The sequence below is a fragment of the Lampris incognitus genome, chromosome 9 (genome assembly GCF_029633865.1).
Source record: "Lampris incognitus isolate fLamInc1 chromosome 9, fLamInc1.hap2, whole genome shotgun sequence".
In the NCBI taxonomy this organism is placed as follows: domain Eukaryota; kingdom Metazoa; phylum Chordata; class Actinopteri; order Lampriformes; family Lampridae; genus Lampris; species Lampris incognitus.
This window is the reverse complement of record NC_079219.1, coordinates 14,582,920-14,606,045: the sequence shown is the minus strand read 5'-3', so window position 1 is coordinate 14,606,045 and position 23,126 is coordinate 14,582,920. Positions and strand designations below refer to the sequence as shown.

General features: G+C 47.4%; 1 protein-coding gene across 1 annotated transcript in view; it reads left to right on the top strand.

Moving 5' to 3' along the window:
* The window catches only part of tent5ba (terminal nucleotidyltransferase 5ba), a 5,022-nt gene extending 191 nt beyond the window's left edge, over nt 1-4,831 (top strand). The window contains exons 1-2 of the mRNA XM_056286205.1: nt 1-240; nt 3,228-4,831. The exon at nt 1-240 is cut by the window's left edge and continues 191 nt beyond it. Of these exons, the coding sequence (XP_056142180.1) occupies nt 85-240; nt 3,228-4,256 (1,185 nt within the window). The 5' untranslated portion in view covers nt 1-84 and the 3' untranslated portion in view covers nt 4,257-4,831. The remainder of the gene's footprint in view (nt 241-3,227) is intronic.
* The last annotated feature ends 18,295 nt before the right edge of the window (nt 4,832-23,126 follow it).

Genomic DNA, 23,126 nt, shown 5'->3' with positions numbered 1-23,126 from the left:
CCAACTCGGAAGAGGCGCAAACGGACGGAGCTGCGGGGACGGATCCATTTCACATCCTGGTTTTCTGTTCAAAGTGTCATCGCGATGTCTTGCGCCGATGCGTCGGACCAGGGTCGGCGGTTCTGCGTGTTGTCTTGGGATCAGGTGCAGCGTTTGGACTCTATCCTCGGGGAAGCTATCCCCATCCACGGCCGCGGAAACTTCCCGACACTCTCCGTGCAACCGCGGCAATTCGTCCAGGTAGGCTGCAAAGTGGATACAAGAAATGGGCGAGTCGATAAATAAACGTGCGGACGTAGCCTACAAGTACTCCCTGCGGCATGCGGGTACGTTAGCTGCAGAGTAGATGAGGTGGGTAGGCCGTCTCTTAAAGCCACACCAGGAGTCTAAACTGTCCCGCGAGGAAACTCGCAACTCTTGACGCTCCCCCGGTTTGCCGCTGTACTATCGCCCCGACGCATGATTCGGGCGATTTCGGTTGTTTCCGGAGCTCGTTTTTGACGCGCTTGAATTTCGCCTCCGTCCCCTGTTCAACTAGTTCCCCATACTGCCGGCAGCTTCCACTTTCTGTCTCGGAGGGTTTTCCTTTGACAAGAGAAGCTGCGACAAATGACATTTTCTAACCGCACTTCGTGATCGGCAGGGAAGGGGGCTTCGTTTGTTCGGTCTTACAAGATTTTGCGTCACCTCCCGTTTATGCTGTAAAAGTTTCAAGCAGCCGACGAGAAAGCGGCCGCACGAAGCGATCGTAATCTCCCTCTATACACTTTATTATAAGAACCGCTTGCCTGCCTGGATCCCTCCACCCCCCCCCTTTCCCAAACCTTCGGTGTGTTCAGTTTCAATTTCCCCGATTTTTCTCTGCGGTGACCAGAAATGTTGCGCAACTGGTTATGCATTGATTTGCAAGACACGCCAGACTATTACTAGTTAAATTAGTCACTTCAGTGTTTACTCGTGATCATTTGAGCTCCCTTCTGCTCACTGAGCCTTAATTTACACATAACTTCATCGACGTGAGACCAGCTCCCTGCAAGGGTCTAGCACTCTCCCTTGTGGTCCGTTAAATGAATGATCCGATGAGTGTGCGCAAGTGGATCACCCCCCCCCCCCCATTTTGTGAGCTTCATGTCCAATCGGTTTCAATTTCTAGATGGCATATGTTATTTTACTTTGCCTAAATTTCCCATCCTGCATCTAGATGATCAATTTGCTGTTTATTATATGGCCTACTCACGCGCACACACACACAGGTACATGAATTGTCCTCTTAACTGTATTTTTCATCAGCATTACAAGAAAGAAAACTATATTGTGTAAATGACAAACCAGGATTTTTTGTTGTTGTCGTTGATTTGGCCTATTTTGAAACGTTATCCCGTATTGCCGTGTTGCCTCTCATGTTAAACCTTCAAAAAGGACACTGCCGAGAGTGTGAACCCCTCGTTACAGTGTTAAAAAAAGTTTTGTTTTTTCATGAGCAAGATTCAGATACAGGGGCCACTAACATCCACCCCAGCCCTATACAAGTGCTGCAACTCTCTGAACTGCCTCCAACTGTAGGTACGAATTGAGGCTCCTTTATGTCCTTCATTGCTTCGCAGCATAATTGTGGAGAACTGATTAGTTTTCCAAGGCTTAATTACGAGACTTGGGAGTTTGAGGGCAGACAGGGGGGGGGGGGGGTTCTAAGTGTAGGCTCAGCCCCTCTGCTCTGGCTCAGACACCAGGGCAGAGTACACATCTCTTTCTCTCTCTCTCTCTGCTGTGCCACAAGGGCACACAAAATTCAGCTGACACACTGAAGTCGAACCCAGTGGGGGTTTACTGTATGGCTGTACAACTGCATTCACAATGCTGCTAGTGCTAAGCCCAGAGTATTGTGGGTTTTTGTTTTTTTCTCTCCCAACACTTCCTAGGTCTGAAGTGTTTGTTGATTTGCCTTCAGATGTGTTCGTTTGTCTGTAACCTGACCCGGTATGTATAAATAGAGCCAACTTGTTATCTGATCACCATGGGAGAGAGAGTTAACTACTCTCCGACACTAAGCTGACGATCAGTACCTGTATGGAGATTTAGGATTGTGTGTCGATGTGTCTAATGACCGAGACTTGCGGCAGGATTTGTTGTCTTATATCTATTACTTGAGTCGTGCAAACACTTTTTTTTCATTACCTCTTCCATGTTTCAGCATTTTGACAAGTCAGCCTGTTGCTTATACATACTATAAGGACTAAATTGTAGGTCTTCAAAAAGAGCTTTGTATACATGACATTTTAGCCTGAAAAACTGTCATTTTCACGTCACTTTTTTTTTAATTAAAAACTCTGATTACTTCCAAATGCTCTTGCAACACTGCAGTTTTATGGTCCAATTACCCACGAGGTTTGAGATTTAACTACTGTCATTACGTGTCAGACTAGCGAGATCACTGGATGCATACCATCTTTTGATGTCTTTTTTTATTGAACGCTTTGAGACATTTACCCTTATGCTCTCTGTATGCGTCCTGGTTGCAGCTCTGCCCAGCTATACCAGAGCATTCAGAATCGGAGGCGTCAGAGTTTAGACATCCCCTTTGCATGTGGGCGCACTATGGCGAGACCTCTCTTTAACCAATTTACAGGCTGCTTGACAAGAGGAGGTAAATGTTGCTGACCCAGGGTGACCGGGATGGGTCTTAACAGGGTTTTCTCATAGGATGGCATCAGTCTGCCGGACGTGTTCTCTCTCTGTCCGTCAGTCACAATGCAGAGGCATAAAACATATTTGTAGTTTTTTTTCTTCTAATATGCGATCAGGCAGGCTTTACCCATCCAATCTGGCTGAGAGATGGGGGGAGGGGATGTGGAACGCAAACACACCAGGTCTACTGCACTTTGTCTGGACCCCTTACGTTTTATTTAGGCTGAGGTTAACTGTGATGAAACAAACTCCTGTGAGCAGCAACTATTGATCTCGCCTACACAGCCTATTGATCGGCCAGATGCCCACGACGAGCTTATCAGTGAATGTCTCAAGAGTTTGGAGTGTTTGCAGGTTTCAGTGGGGTTTTTTAGGTTTGTATTACAAGAGCCAGCATAGATTGCGGAGTGTGCAGGGTTTATACATTTGATCGATTTCCTTTTTTATTAAGTTTCAATTTAATTGTTTATCGGAGGAACATGCAGATATTCACATGCATGCATGTATGAATGACACCCTCTATCTTTCCTGTTCCTGTCCAGGTGGTGCGAGAGAGGCTGGAAGAGAGGGGCGTGAGTGTGAAGGATGTGAGGCTGAATGGATCTGCTGCAACCCACGTGCTCCACCAGGACACTGGACTGGGCTACAAGGACCTGGACCTGATCTTTGGTGTGTCGCTGAAAGATGACCAGGCCTTCCGCCTGGTGAAGGATGTAGTGCTGGACTGCCTGTTGGACTTCTTGCCAGCTGGGGTCTCGAAGGAGCGCATCACGGCTCTGACGCTCAAGGAGGCCTACGTACAGAAACTGGTAAAAGTCTGCAATGACGCAGACCGCTGGAGCCTCATCTCGCTGTCTAACAACACAGGCAAGAACGTGGAACTAAAATTTGTGGACTCTTTAAGGCGACAATTTGAATTCAGCGTTGATTCCTTCCAGATTTGCCTGGACTCACTTCTCTTGTTCGACCGCTGCTCAGAGACGCCAATGTCCGAGAGCTTTCACCCCACCGTGCTCGGGGAGAGTGTGTATGGGGACTTTGAAGAGGCCATGGACCACCTGTGTCGGCGGACCATAGCAACACATAGCCCCGAAGAAATCCGAGGGGGAGGGTTGTTGAAGTACTGTCATCTGCTGGTGAGGGGGTTTAGACCCTCCTCAGAGAGAGACATGAAGCAGATGCAGCGCTATATGTGCTCGCGCTTCTTCATTGACTTCCCTGACATTGGCGAGCAGCAGAGGAAGCTGGAGGCCTACCTCCAGAACCACTTTGCCGGGATGGAGCACAAACGGTACGAGTGCCTGATGACTCTGCACCAAGTGGTGAACGAGAGCACCGTGTGTCTGATGGGCCATGAGCGGCGCCAGACGCTCAGCCTCATCTCCATGCTGGCGCTGAGAGTGCTGGCTGAGCAGAATGCCATCCCCACCGTAACCAATGTCACGTGCTACTACCAGCCCGCCCCTTATGTACAGGACATCAACTTCAGCAATTATTATATTGCACATGTGCAGCCGCCCATAGTCCCAGCGTGCGGTAACTCGTACCAAACATGGCTGCCCTGTAACTGATCTACTCGGTACGATTTCAAGGGCAGAGGTGGAAGTGGCCCCTTCCGTTCCTGTTTCTTCAGGGATGATAGGATCATCGACCTAGTGGCAGCATTGGTCTTTATTGTTCGAGGAAAATGATGGGAGAGAACTGAAAACCATTTAAAAAAAAAAAACACACAAAAACAGAAATCCCCTTTTTGCCAAACGTGACTTGATTACAACAATCCCGTACTGCTGTACATCTGATTTGAGCCGACACATGTATTTTTCCTCACTTATTTTTCTCACCGTCTTTCTCTTGCAAAACGTTTATATAAAGTTGCTGGTCATTTCTCATATGTAGCAAACAAAAACCTATTATTTATCTAAAAAGGTCTTTTACAGAGCTTCATGTTTGACAACTAGGAGAAAAAAAATACACTTTGAGGGGTGGGGGGGCATTGAAGCTTGTGTTATTTTCATACACTGGCTTCAACGGACTTATTTTTTAAATTACACACAGGACCAAAGATGTATTTCTTGTTCAAAAGGGAATGTTGATGTGATTCCAAGTGCCTAACAATGAAATGATGTAAAAAAAAAAAAAAAAAACACCTTTTAATGATGCGAGAACTGTGTTTTCAAAAGATGCTTTTTCCTTTTGCAGTTACTCCAAATCTCTCTCCAGGAACTTGGAGCGGAGGCACTTTTTTTTTTTGAGATTAAAAAAAAAGAAGAAACTCAGTTCTTGTGTTTGTGGTTATTTTACTATAAGTTTTGCCTGTATAGGTTAACACTATGGCGTTGAATGTTTAGAAATCTGCACATGCTGGTATCTTAGTTTGATCCGTCTCATCTGACCTAGTCCACCACCCGTACCGTCCATCCCTCGTATATTACACCACGCTATCGGGAGCGTGGTGTTCTGCCCTTCACCGCATTAAACCTGTCTGGTAGAATATATGGTATATGTTTTTGATGGTGAAAACCTGACTTGCTGACTTACAACCACCATGACCCCCTTTCCTGTAACTAGGCCGGGTGAAATGCATATAGTGTCTGCTGGAGTGAGCTCTATTTTTTAAACTGGGCCTGGGGATCCGTTACAATCTGAGGACATGAACCATAAGGAGGCTTTTCTAAAGCACAATGGCCTCTCTCTCTTCTGTGATACTAAAGCTCTCCAACAAAGGCCGGCCTGTTCTCCCACCCATTTTGCCAATGGTAAGCTAACCCCGTTGGCTTGCAAGATACCATATCCATGTCATTTTGCTCGTGTCAATATCAAAATCATTGGCCAGAACGGTCAAATGTTTGTTTAGAGGCTAATATGGCGAATATGACTCGATTCATGAGGGTTTTTTTTTATATACACACCCTGATCCCTCAGAGCTACTTGCAGTCATCAATTTGGCTAGCTTGATGTGCAGAGCAACTGTGCTCAACACCCCGAGGGAAATACAACAATGTATGTTGTCACAAGTGAGTCACACCCACTCCTTCTTTCTCCACTTTCTGGCTTTTCTGAAATAGCCATGTAACATGGATGATGTAGCAACACGTGGTTCCTAGGTCGGTGGGGACGTGGGTGCTGATGGCGGTTTCCATCACTCGAGCAGACAGCCGGGACACTGCGAGGGCCGTGTTGAAGGCTGCGCCCTTCATGGTTCATGTTTCTCATGGCTTATTTTTTTTCTTTTCTCGACGCATTAGTTGAGTACTTATCGGTCATAATGTGGTTTTGCAAAGATGGAGAAATATTTATAGATCACACAATGTTGTTTTTCCCCCTATTCATAACTGCGTATTAGAGTGGTTTTGATATATAAATGAAGTGTCAAGGTTATTCCTTTATATTTTGTGCCAAAAGAAAAGAAAAGGAGGACAAACTGCACGATGCCACATGTTAGGGCTCATATCTCCAGCGGTACACTTTAAATCCGGTGCCATCATTTGGGCTGAGACTTTACCGGCGGGTTTCCTCCAACGCAACGAACCACAACTTCTGCAAGGTACGTTGCGCAATAAGGGAGGGCGGCTATGCAGCGCGAGCACAATATGAACTTCTTCTTCTACAGTAATCAACCCTCCCTTTAGACTCGATGTGCTCTTTTTCACTACAAAAAGAAAAAGTTATTTTGAGTTGTGCAACTTAAAAGCAAACATACTGATAAATGTTTCATGCCGCTTCAAAGCGCATTCTGATTTAGTTTATATGAGTTCCCAAGCTGACATCCGGGTAATCTGTCATTGCCATTGGCTATGCTTGTCTTGGCATGGCGTCTGAAGTGTTGCTGTGCCGTGCACCGCGGATAAGTTGTTCCTGCGGGGGCATGTGTTTCTCAGGCGGTTCTGGATGTTTTGGGAAAGGCTCCGAGGAGCTTAGCGGCTTAGGGTGTATGCATCCATCACTTTGAAGCGCCATACACACACACACACACGCGCGCGCGCGCGCGCGCGCGCGGAAACACGTGACGTGCAGCATCGTCAACGAGATGTGTGCACCGGACAATTACATATGGAGGGACCCACAGTAAACAGCAGAGGAGAGGGGGGTTCAGTCCACCGGCCTCCAGCACCCGTCCATACCAAACTGCAGCACGAGACCGGAAGTGACTCTGCGCCCTTATCGGACATCTGAAATCAGGTTTGACAGAAAATAAAGCAGATGCAGTAGCAGTGTTGATACAGCCATCAAATCAGACCACTTGTGTGCAACCGATTAAATCAGAGTTATCATGCACCGACTGTTGAAACGACAATGGGATTCCCCCCCCCCCAGACATTTAAGTTTGGCTACTGTGAACTAGGTAAATATGTGTGTGGCCTGAGGTTGTGTGTGTGTGTGTGTGTTCATGGGCGAGGGTGATGACAGGACAGCGATACAGTAATGACAGAGATTCAAGCGTTGTTTTTTTTTGCCACAACACAGATCCAGTTTATCCTACTCCAGCATCTGTGCCATTACGTCTCCTGAAAAAAGGGTTTATTCAACCCAAGGGAGCCATTATAACCTCCCACTACCCATTATCCATGGGAAGTTGCTCTCTCGGTGTCTCCCGGTACATACTTTCTCTCCAAAATTGTCTGGTGTATACCGCCTCTCCGCCGCATGCCAAACTCTTAAAACTCAATCCAGACTGTATTGGCCCAGGTCAATTTATGGAGATGTTTCTAATTAAAACCTTTTTTCTTTTTTTTCTTTTCTTTCGGAGAGCGCATGGCTCTGTGGATGTGACATCATGGGGGGAAATGCTAAATGAAAACATATGTTTTCAATCAGCTGCATGATTGGAGCAGGCTGTCAGGTCAGCTGTGGCTGGGAGGAGGTGCAAGGGGGTCATGTCCGCCTGGTGCTGGGTGGCAACACCAACGTTTCGCTGCGGAGATTTGTGGCGGAGACGAGACGGGTGTAACGCGAAGGGAGAACCACGTCATAGCATCCTCGAGTCTGATTATTTGCAGAGGTCTCCGAAGAAGATAGCGCTAAAGGGTAAAGCAGTGCCACATCGGACCAGCGTATAGGCCTAAAACATCAACACCAAGATTCTTGGTGTTGATATTTTCGGTACAATGTAACCGAAATGTTAGTTGATAAAACTGTTATGCCGAGCGCGTGGAGAGGTGCAGACCTGGACCACGTTACAGTTTGATGGATGTTTATGGTCAGCAATTAGCTGTGAAGACTGTGTGTGTGTGTGTGAGAGAAAGTGAGTGACAGAGGGGGGAGTGCGCGTGCACGCATGCTCGCACGCACGTGCGTGCGTGAGTGTGAGTTTGAACAGTGATGTCATGACGCCTGATGGAGTGTGCTAGAAAAGGCCAGTGCAGTGTATGGACACCGCTTTCTCTATTGGGCAGTGGGTAAGGAGGGCAGGCAGGCAGGCAGGGGGTGGGGTTGGTGTGTGTGTGTGTGTGTGGTACCAAAATAGCTCACGAGGGAGAAACAGAATCTGTTATTTCACTTCAGAGAGGTGAAATGAATGGAGAGCTAGAGAGAGTGCGAGGGACAGAGTAGGGGTGGCGGTGGTGGTGAGAGAGGGCAGAGAGACAGCCAGCCAGACTGAGAGAGGGAAAGTAGAGAGAGGGGGAGACGATAGAAAGACGGTCAGAGAGAGAGAACACACACACACACACACACACACACACACACTCAGAGGGGAGCCAGCGCTGAGCATTCCTGGCATTACAGGCCGCCGACAAACAATCCTAACTTTATCCAGTGCGCCGGGCCAGCTGAATGGGGGCAGTGTGTGGAGTTTACCCACCAGAAGGGGGGGGGGGTGGTGGAGTGCCCTCCATCACAGCACTAGTCCAGCCCAGCCCCCTAATCCAGTGCTCCTTCTTCATCCAAACACCATTTCGTCTGAAGTGGAAATGTCCACTCTGTGCATCTTCTCTGCTAATGGCCTTTGCTAAGTACTGGCGGGCGGTCCAGGCTCAGAGGCTGGAAGCATCGTTGAGCGCAACATCCTTACTTCTTCATAAAATGGGTTAACAACACATTCCTGATTTATTTGATGGCCTGGCGACCTGTCCAGGGTGTTTACCCGCCTGCCGCCGATTGACTGCTGGGATAGACTCCCGCATCCCCGCGACCCTGAGAGCAGGATAAGCGGTTTGGATAATGGATGGATCGATGGATGGATACCTAAATGTGCTGTTCATGAAAATGAGAGCGTGGACACATTGGATCTATAAACCTGACTGGATTAGAGTCTGTGAACTTGTGAAGACGTAATTGCGACTTAAATTTTTATTTGTTTCAAATAGTTGTGTTTATTTTAGTTTATTTTTTGGGGGGACAGCATTGCCAGATGGTCTTCTCTTTGATTGAACGGTTATTGGTCATCACAACAAGAACACTGCCATGAACATAAACACGCACATGTCCCGCGCCATAGTAAAATTTTTGTCAGCTTGCATGAATAAGACTTCAAAGTGAAAATAACGCAACAACATCCCAGTTTCAACGTGATAAAATGGTTTGTTTAAGAACAACTCAGCACGCTGCGATCCGCAGCGAAGATCAAACTGTTGCCTATCATTTGCAGACACTCACCCACACAGACACGTGTGCGCATCAACCCTCAAGTTTGCACACACTCTGAAAGTGGTACTGAATTCAGTGTTCTTATAATATTTAATAATAATGCATAAAAAAAATCAGGATTACATCCTCCCCTTACCACCCGCACATGCCGTAGCTTAGGGTGTCTTTTATTTACACAACGTCTACACGGCTACACGCTGAAAAGCGATGTGTAATTCAATCAAGGTAGTGGATGAGATGGAGGTGATGGTTGGAGCACTCGGTCCTCTACCGGGCCTCATCTCGACGGCAGGATATCGCGTAGAGCCCACAACCAAGGTCTCTGACGGATGTCCCCCTCCCCACATCCCTGCAAGCAAACAGGAAGCATGATATCGGGAGAAGGGCTTGGTTGTCCTCCCCATCATGGGTGGGGAGGGGTGTTGAAGATAGCCACGTGTACGTGTCAAGAGAAAGGGCCAGTTGCTCAGGCCTGCGCCGGCAATGATGAGTCATGTGCAGGGAATTGGTTCCAGTCACATGTTGGGTTTGTTTTATTAGGATCCGGGAGAAGACCATCGGTCCACTTTACCAGTTGTCCACATGTTTCAGAGTTGTTGTTCTCCTACACACACTGTTCCTCTCCCTCGCAATCTGTCTGTTCTTCCCACGAGTCTGCCTCCCACCACGAATGATTCGGTATTTAGCTACCAATGCACTGAGCACATCAGCCAGATCTGCTGATAATGAGTCCATGACTCTGTGTTGACATTATGCTGAGATGTGGCATGCCTTCATCTCCTTCCAGGGCTGTTGGAGAGGCTTTCGAGGCTCGCATCCCCTCCCCCCCTCTGCCCCCCCCACTCAGAAACAACGTGTCTTTCAAACTTCGTTTTCCTCCACGAGACGGAGACCACTAAGATGGAAAATGAAGGTTGTCCAAAACTTCTCCGAACGCATAAATCCTCGATTTGCTCTGCCGGTTTGGGTTTCAGTGCTTAAACATATGCTTGTCACTCCAAACGATATTCCTCTACGCAGCGTGCCCTCCCAACCACAGAACGAGCGCACAAACGGTCCGGGGGGTGATTTAACTTTGATTTATATGTCACTTTTCTGCTACTTTAAATCTCGACTGTCAAACCAGAAGACATCGTATCCGTGGCGGGAACCGGACTCAAAATTCTCATGGCCTTTCACGGCAATTCAGCTACCGCTCAGATAGATTTCTGTTAATGCCTCACACACAAGCGCACAAGCGCACAAGCGCATGGCATCGCAAAAGCTTGGCAATGGACACCAACCTCATGATTTGTTCCCATCTCTTTCAAAGCCACAAAAAAAAAAAACTCGTTCAAAACAGAGTTAATGAATCCTGAAGGCATGTGTATTTGTCATGGTTGCTCCTCTGTTTGTTTTGATTCTTCAGCAGTCATTTTTATTATAAATACACAAAACCAAGCAGCTTCTCTAGGAACCGGCCCAGTCAGGTAGTGAATTTTGCTTTAAGAGACACAGTTGAGCTAGAATAAATAAAATAACCCAATAAAATTGAAAAACACATTTTTTCCTTCCGTATTAAAGCCCAGGTAATTTGCTTTCCAATATTTTACTGCAAAACCAGGCAATGCACTCATTATTCATCACACTTGTCCCCTGCAACTTCAGCGCTGCAGACTGCTGTGTTTACACTGGTCGGCCTCTGTGTGCTTTGGCCGGCGTGACTTCCACACGCAGCCAGAGGTTTTACCCAGGATGTGTCAGTTCCCAAACGGCGTGGAGGTGAAATAGCCAGTTTTTCAAGGCTACACACTTGTACAAGCTCGTTAGGATAAAACCACCGAACTCTGGGCGTCAAAAGCCAGAAAACGGATGCAACAGGTCCTCCCCGAGACTCCGCGGGCAGTTTGTTTGTATTGAACTCTCCGAGCCATTTTAATATATTTTACACAATCGCTGCTCTGGTTATATCTTGTGGCAGACAGATCTCTGAGGCGTGGTGGAAAATTCCCGTCCAAGAAAGTGATTCAACCCTGCTCCAGTCCGATGTGAGAACGCAGTGGGGTGTAAAATAGTTGTCTTTTACTATAGCGAATGCTAATATTGATTCGTTTCGGAGGATTCCTCTCTTGTACATTTCTAGATTGACTGAGGTGGGTTTGGATAACTTTTGAAGCTGCAGTAGAAACCACTCGCAATTGTTTCCCTAGCATACGATGTATAATATCCATCCATCCGTCCATCCATCCATTATCTTAACTGCTTATCCTGCTCTCAGGGATACCGGAGCCTATTCCAGCAGTGATTGGGAGGCAGGCAGGGAGACACCCTGGACAGGCCGCCACAGGGCCGACACACACACACACACACACACACATTATTCATACCTAGGGACAATCTAGTATGGCCAATTCACCTGACCTACATGTCTTTGGACTGTGGGAGGAAACCGGAGCCCCCGGAGGAAACCCACACAGAAACGGGGAGAACATGCAAACTCCACACAGAGGATGACCCGGGATGACCCACCAAGGTTGGACTACCCCAGGGCTCGAACCCAGGACCTTCTTGCTGTGAGGCGACCGCACTGACCACTGTGCCACTGTGCCGCCAAGATGTATAATATATATAAAATATATGGTAACCTCATCATATGTAATTTTTTTCTCATACAAGTCAATCTATCGAGCGCGCGCTCTCTCTCCCTCTCTCTCTCTCTCTCCCTCTCTCTCTCTCTCTCTCTCTCTCTCTCTCTCTCTCTCTCTCTCTCTCTCTCTCTCTCTCTCTCTCTCTCTCTCTCTCTCTCTCTCTCTCTCTCTCTCTCTCTCCCTCTCTCTCTCTCTCTCTCTCTGCTGTCCAACGCCTGCTGTCCAAGATCCAGGCTCTTCTTGTCGACTTCTTCTGGGACAAACTGCACTGGGTGCCTCGGTGTATGCTGTACCTGCCGAGGGTTGAAGGAGGGCAGGGCCTGATCCACCTGAGCAGCAGGGGGGCTACCTTCCGTTTCCAGTTCCTGCGAAGGTTTCTGTACGGTCCTGCTGAGTTAGTGTGGAGGTTGCTGGCTTGCACCATTCTGAGTCAGCTAAGTGGCCTGGGACTGGACAGATCTTTGGTTTTGATGGAGTTGAAACAGCTTACCATCAAGGACCTACCTGACTTCTACTGTGAGCTTTTCAAGGTGTGGAACTTGTTAAACAAAGAGAGACCAAGACAATACAGCTCTTTGTTTTGGCTGCTCCAGGAACCAGTTATACATGGCTTCCGTTTCAGTGCAGTCTGTCAAGTGGGGCCAGCTCTGCTGCGGCGGTTCTGTGTGTCGAACGTGGCAACTCTGGGACATGTGGTTCAGCTTGCAGGCCCAGACATGGACAGTCCAGATCCTCTTGCCTCCCGCTTAGAGCCGAGATACACTCGCGTCATCACTCTGCTGCTTACCAAATGGAGAGAAGCTCTCCCAAGTGGTGAACGGACGCTGTTGGTCCAGCATCATAATGGTTCTGTTAGACCCGATGAGAAGGATGTTTTCCCTTCAATGAACATTTCACCAGATTTTAAGGACTGTACAGGACCTCTTTTAAAAAGTGGGAATCCCTCTGTGTTTTCTTTTCGGGGTCCAAATGGAAGGTCAGTGTACAAAATGTGCGTTAAAGTTCTGCACAGGGACAAATTGAATGGTAAACCTGACACCCATGGAGGGCTCACCTAGGTCTGGGGGACAGTGTTGGTCCTGAGTGGAGAGCGCTGTACAAAACCACCATTGGTCAAAAGAGCTGCAGACCTGCAGTGGAGGGGTGTACATGGTATCATGGCTGTTAATGCTTTTGTCTCTGTTATTAATTCTGATGCTAGCCATGATTGCCCATTTTGCTCTAATCGTGAACTGTCTTTCACTGCTTCATGGAGTTGTCGACTGCTGCCACTGTTTACATTACTGGAAAACGTTTTGGGGTTGTTTGGGGAGGTCTTTTCCAAAACCCATGTTCATTCTGGGCTACAGGTACTCTTGGAAAAACAAGGCCAAATGCCAGCTTCTTAATTTCGTCCTGGGGAGTGCAAAGATGGCCGTGTACCTGAGCAGAAGAAACCGAATGGAGGACGCTGGGCATGATGATGCTGTTTTTGTGTTCATAAAAATGTTAAGAGCTCGTTTGAAAGTAGATTTTTGCTACTTTAAATCGATGGATGACCTGGAAAGTTTTCGCAGTGTGTGGTGTTATAAAATGTGCTTTGCTGTGTTGTGGATGATGAGCTGATCTTTGGTAGTGTCCTGAGATGATTTCGATTCTGTGAATCTGATGTTACTGACCATGTTGGTCTTTGTGCTGTAATTTTGTTGTCATTTTTAGTAACGTATTCTTGAAAATAAAAAAAAGTCTCTCTCTCTCTTTCTCTCTCTCTATATATAAAAATGCTTTTTCTGGGGGGGGGGGTTCCGCCCCCATTTTCTCCCCAATTGTATCCGGCCATTGCCCCACTCTTCCGAGCAGTCCCGGTCGCTGCCCCACCCCCTCTGCCGATCCGGGAGGGCTGCAGACTATCACATGTCCACTCCGATACATGTGGAGTCGCCAGCCGCTTCTTTTCACCTGACAGTGAGGAGTTTCACCAGGGGACGTAGCGCGTGGGAAGATTACGCTATTCCCCCAGTTCCCCTTCCTCCCGAACAGGCGCCCCGACCAACCAGAGGAGGCGCTATTGCAGCGACCAGGACACATACCCACATCCGGCTTCCACCCGCAGACACGGCCAATTGTGTCTGTAGGGACACGCGACCAAGTCGGAGGTAACACGGGGATTCGAACTGGCAATCCCCGTGTTGGCAGGCAACAGAATAGACCGCCACGCCATCCGGACGTCCAAGTCAATATATTTTAAAAGCAGACTGACTGGCAAACAGGATCCTAAAACCATATTTACGCCATATGCCAAAAATAAATGGATCTAAATGTAGTCTGAAGCAGCAATTTAGATTTCTGGGGGCATCTGGGTAGCGTAGTTGTTATGGCTCGCTCACCCCGCGCCGTGGCCCGCCCACCCCGCGCCGGCAGCCAATCGGCTCGTCAGGGCCGGGCTTAAGTTTGGTGGCCTCCCACGTACCCGTTGTCCGTTCGTGTTGTAACCTCCCCGCACCCGCAGTAGCGGCCACTCTCCTCCCACGGTCCTTTTCTCTACGAACTCATCCCAGCCCTTGGTTCATGTTTTTCCCTTGCAAAGTTTCCCCGTGGAAGTATCCTGTCGTGTTCCCGTTTGGATTACCCGCGAGCCTTTTCCTTGTCGCTCATTGCCTTCCTATGTCTGACTATTTGTACGCGTAAGGAATAAAGTACGCCAGTTTTCGGCTAACCCCATCTCTGTGTGGTGTCGTGCGCTTGGGGTCTTCCACAAACCCTAACAGTAGTGGTCTATTCCGTTTGCCTACCAACACGGGGATCGCCAGTTCGAATCCCCGTGTTACCCCCGGCTTGGGCGGGCGTCCCTACAGACACAATTGGCCGTGTCTGCGGGTGCGAAGCCGGATGTGGGTGTGTGTCCTGGTCGCTGAGCTAGCGCCTCCTCTGGTCGGTCGGGGCGCCGTCCTGTGATCTTTGCAAAACGCGCTGTGAATGGCTGAGAGCCTGTCACGTGCTTGATGGGCGCCATGTTGCCCGCCAACGTTTGGCTCTGTGACCATGACGTTTCAATGATTTTTCCTGCGTTTTCGGCCCATTTTCTCGCCGATTTGTAGCAGCTGAAGGAGAACTGGTGTGTTGTGCAGCTTGGGCTGTTCTGTTCGGCCGGGGCAAGGCCGTATGATGCATCGATTTCCACAGGATGACGTTGAGATAAACTAGACAAGAGCCCCGATACAGAACCGACGCTGCACTGGCTAGACCTCGAAACAGGTAGGCCCAATATTTCTCAAGTGTCCCTGATATTATTGCTCATTACCAGTCACTAGTAGCCAACTGAACGTTGCAAAATATGTAATACTGGTACTGATCATCAATTTACCCACCACACCAGTTGTGTAGTGGATAAAAACTAAAGTCTCTGGGGTAAATTCTTTGGGTTGAAATCTACACGCATGAAGCAGAGGCCCCTGCTCAGTGCCTGCGACTGTGTTATGGCCGCTGGTGGTTTTCTTCCTGATCTCATCACCTTCATGGACTGAAAAAAGCGAAACACGTTATTACCATAGCCTCTGCTGCTGATCTGGTGTCAAACCACCTACTTTGACTACTGGTATGCAATGATAAAAAATAATAATTTCTGGTTCTCTTAAACCGGGATTGAAATGATGGAAAATCCATAATTTCTGGAAACCTAAGTACTGGTACTGAATGATGTAAAATACACCTTTTATTTTTAGAAATAACACACCCCAGGTGTCAAACTTTCTATGTCTGTGCATCACACCTATTATTCACTCAAACGTACACTTACTGCTGGCTAACCGCTAATTGTGGGACGACTCACGCCCTACCCATAAGAACTTTCAAAAATCATGAACTTTGCCTCAAATTTAGAGACCTTTTATTGTGATAAAGTAAATACACGACCTTAGGAAGACCACAAAACAAGCCTAAACCCAAACTTTCGGAGTATCGGTCTCTGTACAGTATCAACAGTAGTCGGGCGAAAGCAAAGTGTAAACAAATACACGTGGGTGAATGTAAGGTATTGCCATCGTTGCTCCTGCTGATGACGTATACCGACCTACATCCTAGTCAGAACCAATCAGAAGCCTCTAAGGCCAACGTGTTCGTTGTTATGTCGTTTGGGAAAAAAAAATCACGGCCCGGGTGGGCCCCCTGGATCCGCATGTTATAGGTATATCTAGTATATCACCAGCACCGTCCAGTTCACTCATGACTTCAATTTCACTCACAACACTTGAAATGCACCCGCTTGACGCGTCCTTTCCATCATGCCCGCCGCTGCTTGTCACGCCTACCGCACCATAGCCACGCCCACCGGGCCTGAGAACCTCACCCTGCACCCATCTCTGTTTTCCCTTGTTTCTTTGAAAGTGCAGCTTGAGAGATCATGAAGTAAGCACGATTTTGAATAGTGCGTGCACGGGGCTGCCTACCAGTTGGTAGGCAATATGGCGCCCATGTAGCCAGTTGGCCAGACTCTCTATACACGGTTCTGACTGGGGGGAATAGCGTGATCCTCCCATGTGCCACGTCCCCCTGGTGAAACTCCTCACTGTCAGGTGAGGGGAAGCGGCTGGCGACTCCACATATATCGGAGGAGGCAAGTGGTAGTCTGCAGCCCTCCCCGGATCGGCAGAGGGGGGTGGAGCAGCAACTGGGACGGCTTGGAAGAGTGGGGCAATTGGCCAAGTACAAATGGGAGAGGCAAAAAAAAAGTAAAAACAATTATGATTTCCAATAGAGGTGTAATAGAGATATAAAACTGACAAGAAGAATCTTGGACTAGATTGTGAGAATCTAGTCCAAGATCTAGTCTCCCTTTTTCGTACACAGTAATTCCATATAATCCATTTTTGCTTGAATTTTAGGCCTCAGTGTTAAAGAAGAAACCGCAGGATAGCAGATTTATTCTCTTCTCTTTTTAGCATGTTGGTAACACAGTGAAGCCTGCAAAACATACTACTAAGAATAAATCTCCGTGGAGGCTGTGTTACCCTGTCAAAGTAATAATACCGGGGGAGCTAATTGTAGTCTTTGGCGTTCATCAAAGTGATGTAACACACTAACCTGATTCCCTGAGTCCCTTGAGCACAGACTTGTTGAGGATTTGAGTGGATAACTTCACTATCCTTTGTCTTTGTAATCTTTTTTTGCCATTGCCTCTCAATCTCTCCCTCCCTTTTGCCCTCCTATGAGGAAAGACAGATGTCCCAGATATTCTGAGTTTGTTCGTTATTCATCTGGAATATCCGCTTTGCAAATTTAACACAAGGTTGTGCAACGGGGGGACATGGTAACTATTAGGGAGAGAAGTAGAACAACTACACTTTGATGACTTAATAGACAAGTGCAAAGCTCAGACATTTGATCTTTAGACAGGAAGGCAGAGGAGATGAATCAAGGCCTTATTTCTGCACAGACCTCCTCTTTAGACACCTCCTCTGCTCAGGGACCTTGTTAGTTCCTGTGCTCCATGTAGACAGAGCTAGTCTGTGTGCTGTCAGTGAACCAAAACAAAACAATATACACACACACAGACATGGCCTCACTCACGCAAACACAGAGGCAAACCCTCACAAACGTGCAACCACACACACACACGTGCGCACACACATACACACACGCATGCATGCATGTGTGTGTGTGCACAATTGCATACAGTCTGTGATGACATCATCATCGGGACCCCTTACTCATGACATCACCCACATGGTAACGAGTCTGCTTGCGCTGACCCCGGGGCGACCTCCCAGGCCATAAGAGAGATTTTTCCATTGAAGCTCTTGGATGGGATTCCCCCTGTTTCCTTTGGGCTGCTGGAGTCTCATGTGGTAGTAATAAATCCACCACAAACTTGAAAGCACAGCTGAAAGATGTTTGGATAGCCCCTGATGTGCTTTCTCTTGCCCGCAACTTGACTTTCTATTCTTATGGACGTTTATTTTTGTTTTGTTTCTCATTCCTTTGTTTTTAGTTCCCCCCACACTCTCGGCGTTTGGGTGGAAATAAATGATCAAGTTGGAGACGATAAAATGCATTCCCGCTTCTTGTCAAGGGCCGAGGGGAAATTCACATACTCTCGGTGCAGCCTAGTCTGCAAGACAGACACCCCACTGCCACATCCTGCAGCCGTACCTAAACTGTGTTGGGATCAAATGCTTGCTTGTTGTGCCAAGGGATGATCGAGTTGTCAAGTTCCCCATCTCTTGTACCACATAAATATAACTAGAGCCCTCTTTCCACACACACACACTTGCTTTGGACTGATTTTACCCAGAGCACAATTTCCTGCTCTCTTTATCTTTCTTCTTTCCTGCTGGTAGCATAAATCCACATAAAAAAAAAACAAAAATCCCCTCAATGAGAATAATAAAGGGTGAAAATTAAAAATAGCCGTCAATCCACACTCACAATCACAGATGCATTTATAAATGTGAGCAACACACCCTTGAAGGGTTGTGTAGTGTCACGGTGCAGCGGATGGAGGGCCACAGCGTGAGGACTTGTCCGTGCCCGCTGGGTGTTTATCAGCTCATAAACAGTCCAGTTAGCTGCCGGGGAAAAGGTGAAATAACATGATTAGGCCTGGCAGTCACATCTGCCTGGAGACTGTCAGCACATTAGAGAAGGACACACACTGGTTTAGAAAACAGTAATACCTCAGCTAAATAGTCTAGAACCGGTTACAGCACACGGGGGGCGGCGAGCTTGTTCAGATCAATGCTGAGGGATTGCTGGTGCGGACGGACATCGCATCTAATCGTCTGAACCACGCTGGTAAGGCTGCATCCGTTTAGAAGAGTTGTGGATGAGTGCTTGGTTGGGTGAATGAGAGATTTATGGCTGGTCAGGATCTGTTAAAAGTGTGTTTCAGCATGCAAATGTGTCTTGTGTGCCTGACAGGAAGGAGTAAATATTTTTCAACCTTGTTAATGCGAAGTCTGTTTCTCGTTTGGTTTTAGTGTCACTCTCCCTCTGGTTGTCTTGTGAGTTGCAGGAATCCTGGTCGGGCCCAGTTGTAGACCTCACTGATGGGACGGGGGTGGGGTGGCTGGGGGCTATGAGATATTTCAGTGGGGGGGGGGGCTTGGTGTTCCTTACCTTGAAGAAGAAGGAAAAAAAACATACTGTTCACAGATAAGGTCTCATATTTGGACTTTGTGGCACTATCGACGAAGTGCTTATTGAACCTGTGGGCTGTTGACTTCATATTACAGTACTGTTGACGTTGATAATCCCCACAGCCAAAACTCACCAGAGCCTCAGCCAGGTAATGCCCGGGTACACAAATGGGTGTGAGTGGATAGGCAATGTGAAACGATGCTAAGAGCTCTTCTGAAAATATCTCACCCCAAAAAATATCTCACCCCAACCCCTACCCACCACCATGACAACTTTGTAGGATGGGCTGCCTTATCATCTGGGTGGTTGAGCTCCCCCCCCCCCCCACAAAAAAACCAAAAAAACAGAACTAGCGGCGTCTTTATTTAGATCTAAACGTTAAACTCAAACCCGAAGTGTGACACCTGAGGATTGGGACGCCTCCATGCAACCCCGTGCACTGAAGCGGATCGTACACCGAGTTCAGCTGAACTCTTGGAGCTCTGATACTCTGCTGGATAGTCGTAAACTGCACCACTTTGAATGTGGGTCCAAGAAGAAAGCACTGCGGAGGCCAGGAGTCACAGGGAGCAGAGGTAGATGCTGCTTAAACGGTTTGAACTGTGCTGCTCTCCCTGGATTAGGGACCGGTTGAGACGGAAATGAGAGCAAGAGGGGATTTACACGTTAACACAGTTTGTCTCATTAGCGCGGTGGGATCCTTGATCTGTCAAAGAACACCGTCATCCGACTGTCTTATGGAATATGATGTCAGTATACAACAAGCGTAATACCTCAGCTGTTGAACGCTTTATGGAGTATTGAATAGCACAACAACAAAAAAACACCCACTGAATTTCACAATTGGGGTTATTGTCGGACATTCAAAGATGCTTCCCCTGGCCTCTGAAGGGGGAAGTTGCAGCGTTCCAAGAGCTGCTCTTCAGCTGATGCGACACTGACACGGGGCTTCATTTGGAGGCTGCTTCCCAGTCCGTCTCCAGCCTAAGGGACTGTTCGCTTTGGGTTTGTCAGAATAAAGCCGGGGCAAGGGCACGGTCGAAGGGAACTCTGAGATCAAATCGCAGCTTTGTGAAGAACCGCAAGATCTTTTTGCGGACATGCTATAGAAAATGACTCAATGTCTCTCAAGCGTGTCGCTGTGTAATTAACTGTTGTGGCTAGATTGTAGAACATATTTTGCATATCCCTTTTCAGCTTCCCTGCCTTTTAAGGTATCTGCACAGCACTTCTTGTACTTCTACAGTTCGGGTGAACTCACTTGCCGTTTTCTCGGTCTTTGAGTTGAACTCCCTCCTTTATATTCTGTGGTTTACGATGATGGCACGATAACGTGCCTTATGCACAAGAATCATGTCAATTTAGAGCTCGTTGACCCCAGGGACCAAATGGGCAAGAAAGCTCTGAGTCGATGTATAATTCAGATTTAGTTTGGTTAGTTATTAAGATATTTTGGTGTGGTTCAGTCTAAGGTTGCTGGCACCACCAAAACAACTGTGGATTTGGTGAATCGGTCTGTTTTTTGAACGTGTGTGTCCGTGCATGAGTGCGTCTGCTTGTGTGGGGACAAATAGGTACTACTTAGAGGCAGCTGAAGGTACAATGATGTTCTTAAAGTCTATGGGTGGTCCAGCCTCTCAAGGAGATTTAGTCTACTTTTTAAGAGAGCCAGCACTGAACAGTGGTCATTATTAGCAGACAAACCAACTCCACCAGGCTGGAGATTACCTCCCGGCCAACAGCAGATGTGAACGTCTGTGCAGTTCTCCCCAACTGCTTTGACATGTTGTATTACAGGTTCTCCGTCCTGCACCAGATCCAGAAGAAAAAAAAAGGAAGGCTAAATGAAATCATTCATTTTCTGGTCTGATGTCATACAAAAATGGCCATAATTGCCCCAAGCCTGGCGTCTCTGGTCTATGATTGGCAAGGACACCAGCGGGTAAGGAGAGATGCACAGAGAGAGTAAGGCGGATGACTGGCAGATGTACCCTGCATCCGCCATGTCCTCCAACTCATCTTCAATTGCAGCATGCAGGCCACTCTCCCTGGGTGCTGGACCACTTTTCTCTGACCACAGCGGCTTTGGAAGGCAGAGCGAAGCAGCGAGCTCGACTTTCTACTGCTGTCAGACACCGAGACAGGACCGGACATGGTGTGGTCAGACCCTGAGAGGCTAATGATAGACTTGCGAAACCCACTTGCCAGAGCCCTGGTGTAATTCAGCGCTTGCAAATGTATGGGAATGCACACAGATACAGTTATGAAACCATGGGTACCTGAGAGCCAGGGGGTATTCAGGGTGAAGGGGGACAAGGACATAAGGGGGAGTGTGTGTGTGTGTGTGTGTGTGTGTGTGAGAGAGAGAGAGAGAGAGAGAGAGAGAGAGGATGAGAGAGAGAGAGAGAGAGAGAGAGAGAGAGAGAGAGAGAGAGAGAGAGAGAGAGAGAGAGAGAGAGAGAGAGAGAGAGAGAGAGAGAGAGAGAGAGAGAGAGAGAGAGAGAGAGAGAGAGAGAGAGAGAGAGAGAGAGAGAGAGAGAGAGAGAGAGAGAGAGAGAGAGAGAGAGAGAGAGAGAGAGAGAGAGAGAGAGAGAGAGAGAGAAACCACCTACCTTGTTGGGACATTTTATGGGTTCCCATGAGGAAACGGGTCTATTTTAGGGTTTGGGTTTAAGGTTATGGTTAGAATTAGGATTAGTGTGTGTGTGTGTGTGTGTGTGTGTGTGTGTGTGTGTGTGTGTGTGTGTGTCTGTGTGTGTGTGTGTGTGTGTGTGTGTGCACTGGGGGTTCTCCCTGAGAGAGAATCAAAAGCGGTCCGGCGGTTAGTTCGGCCGAGATTGTGAGAAAGGTGGCGAAGGTTGCGGGAGTGAGACAGGTCTTCCCTTCCCTCCTCTTTGCTAGCGTCAGAACTCCAGAGCGAAGGGTTTAGTCCTCGAATTAAAGGATGAGATGCTGCAGGTTGATCTTGATCCCGGGCTCTTCCTCTCAGCCTGTTTCCTCTGTTTTACCTCTCAGTGAACTGGCCCACTTCTCAGGTCGGCTCGTCCCAATCTCTACAGCACTGGACACACTGATTTCTCTAAGGAGAGACCAGAAGCCCGTTGTGTAATACTGCCGTAGAGGTAATATTTGCAGTCCCTCAATTAACAGGACAAACTTATGTATAGGCGACACGTTATATGGTTTGTAATGCAAATAAAATATTGTTTATAAAAGAATATTTCCTCGTAGCTGGTGTGCAAATATGTCTGCACATATCATGTTAGACACATCTGTATAGCCAGTAATGATTTGTCATTATACAATGCACAATCCATCTATGTAAGTTGTGTTGATAGAGTGGCAGTGATTGTCAATAGATAAACTGAAAATTAGGGTAGTGTTTATTTCAATCCTCTAAGCCCCATGCCATGGACATTTCCTTGTCCATTGCTGCAACCCAACATTACTGGCATCTTGCACCGGCCCAGTTCCCTGCAGGGTTGCTCCTTGGATTTGCCAGGCACCAAAGAGACGCTGACATAGCCTACTATCAGTAGTTTCCTTCAAATACGGCTGGTAAATGATTGCTTCTAAACAGGTCTTTTGATGATATGCGAGGATTAAAAAGACCCTGCAAAGCGCGTTTGGTTTTATGGCGCAATCTAAAGTAAATCCCTTCTTTGAGTGTCTGTGTGATGTGTTCATCCAAAAATTGCATACTTTTTGTCTTACCTATGAGGATCAAGGCAGTTTTGTGAACAACCCCTACCTGGCTAGCTTATTATGTCTTATTAAGTCTAATTAGCTTATATGCCAACACAAACATCACAGACTCGTATAATTAGACCTTCAGTTAGACGTTCAAATCTTTTTTTGTAATTATATTTTTTTATTACAGTCTTACAAGTTTATCCCAATTCATCACTACCATTATTCTATACTGATGGTATTATTCAATACCTCCATCTTGAACTAACACTGAAATTGCCTGCATTTCTCTAGGCTATAAATGCTAAAACATTGCCAAAAAGAACATTTCAAATCTTAAACACCCCCCCCCCCACATACGTTTTGTAAAGGTGACATATTCTCCTCCGGTACACATCTGATATCAACCAGGTTTTGGTTAGCAGA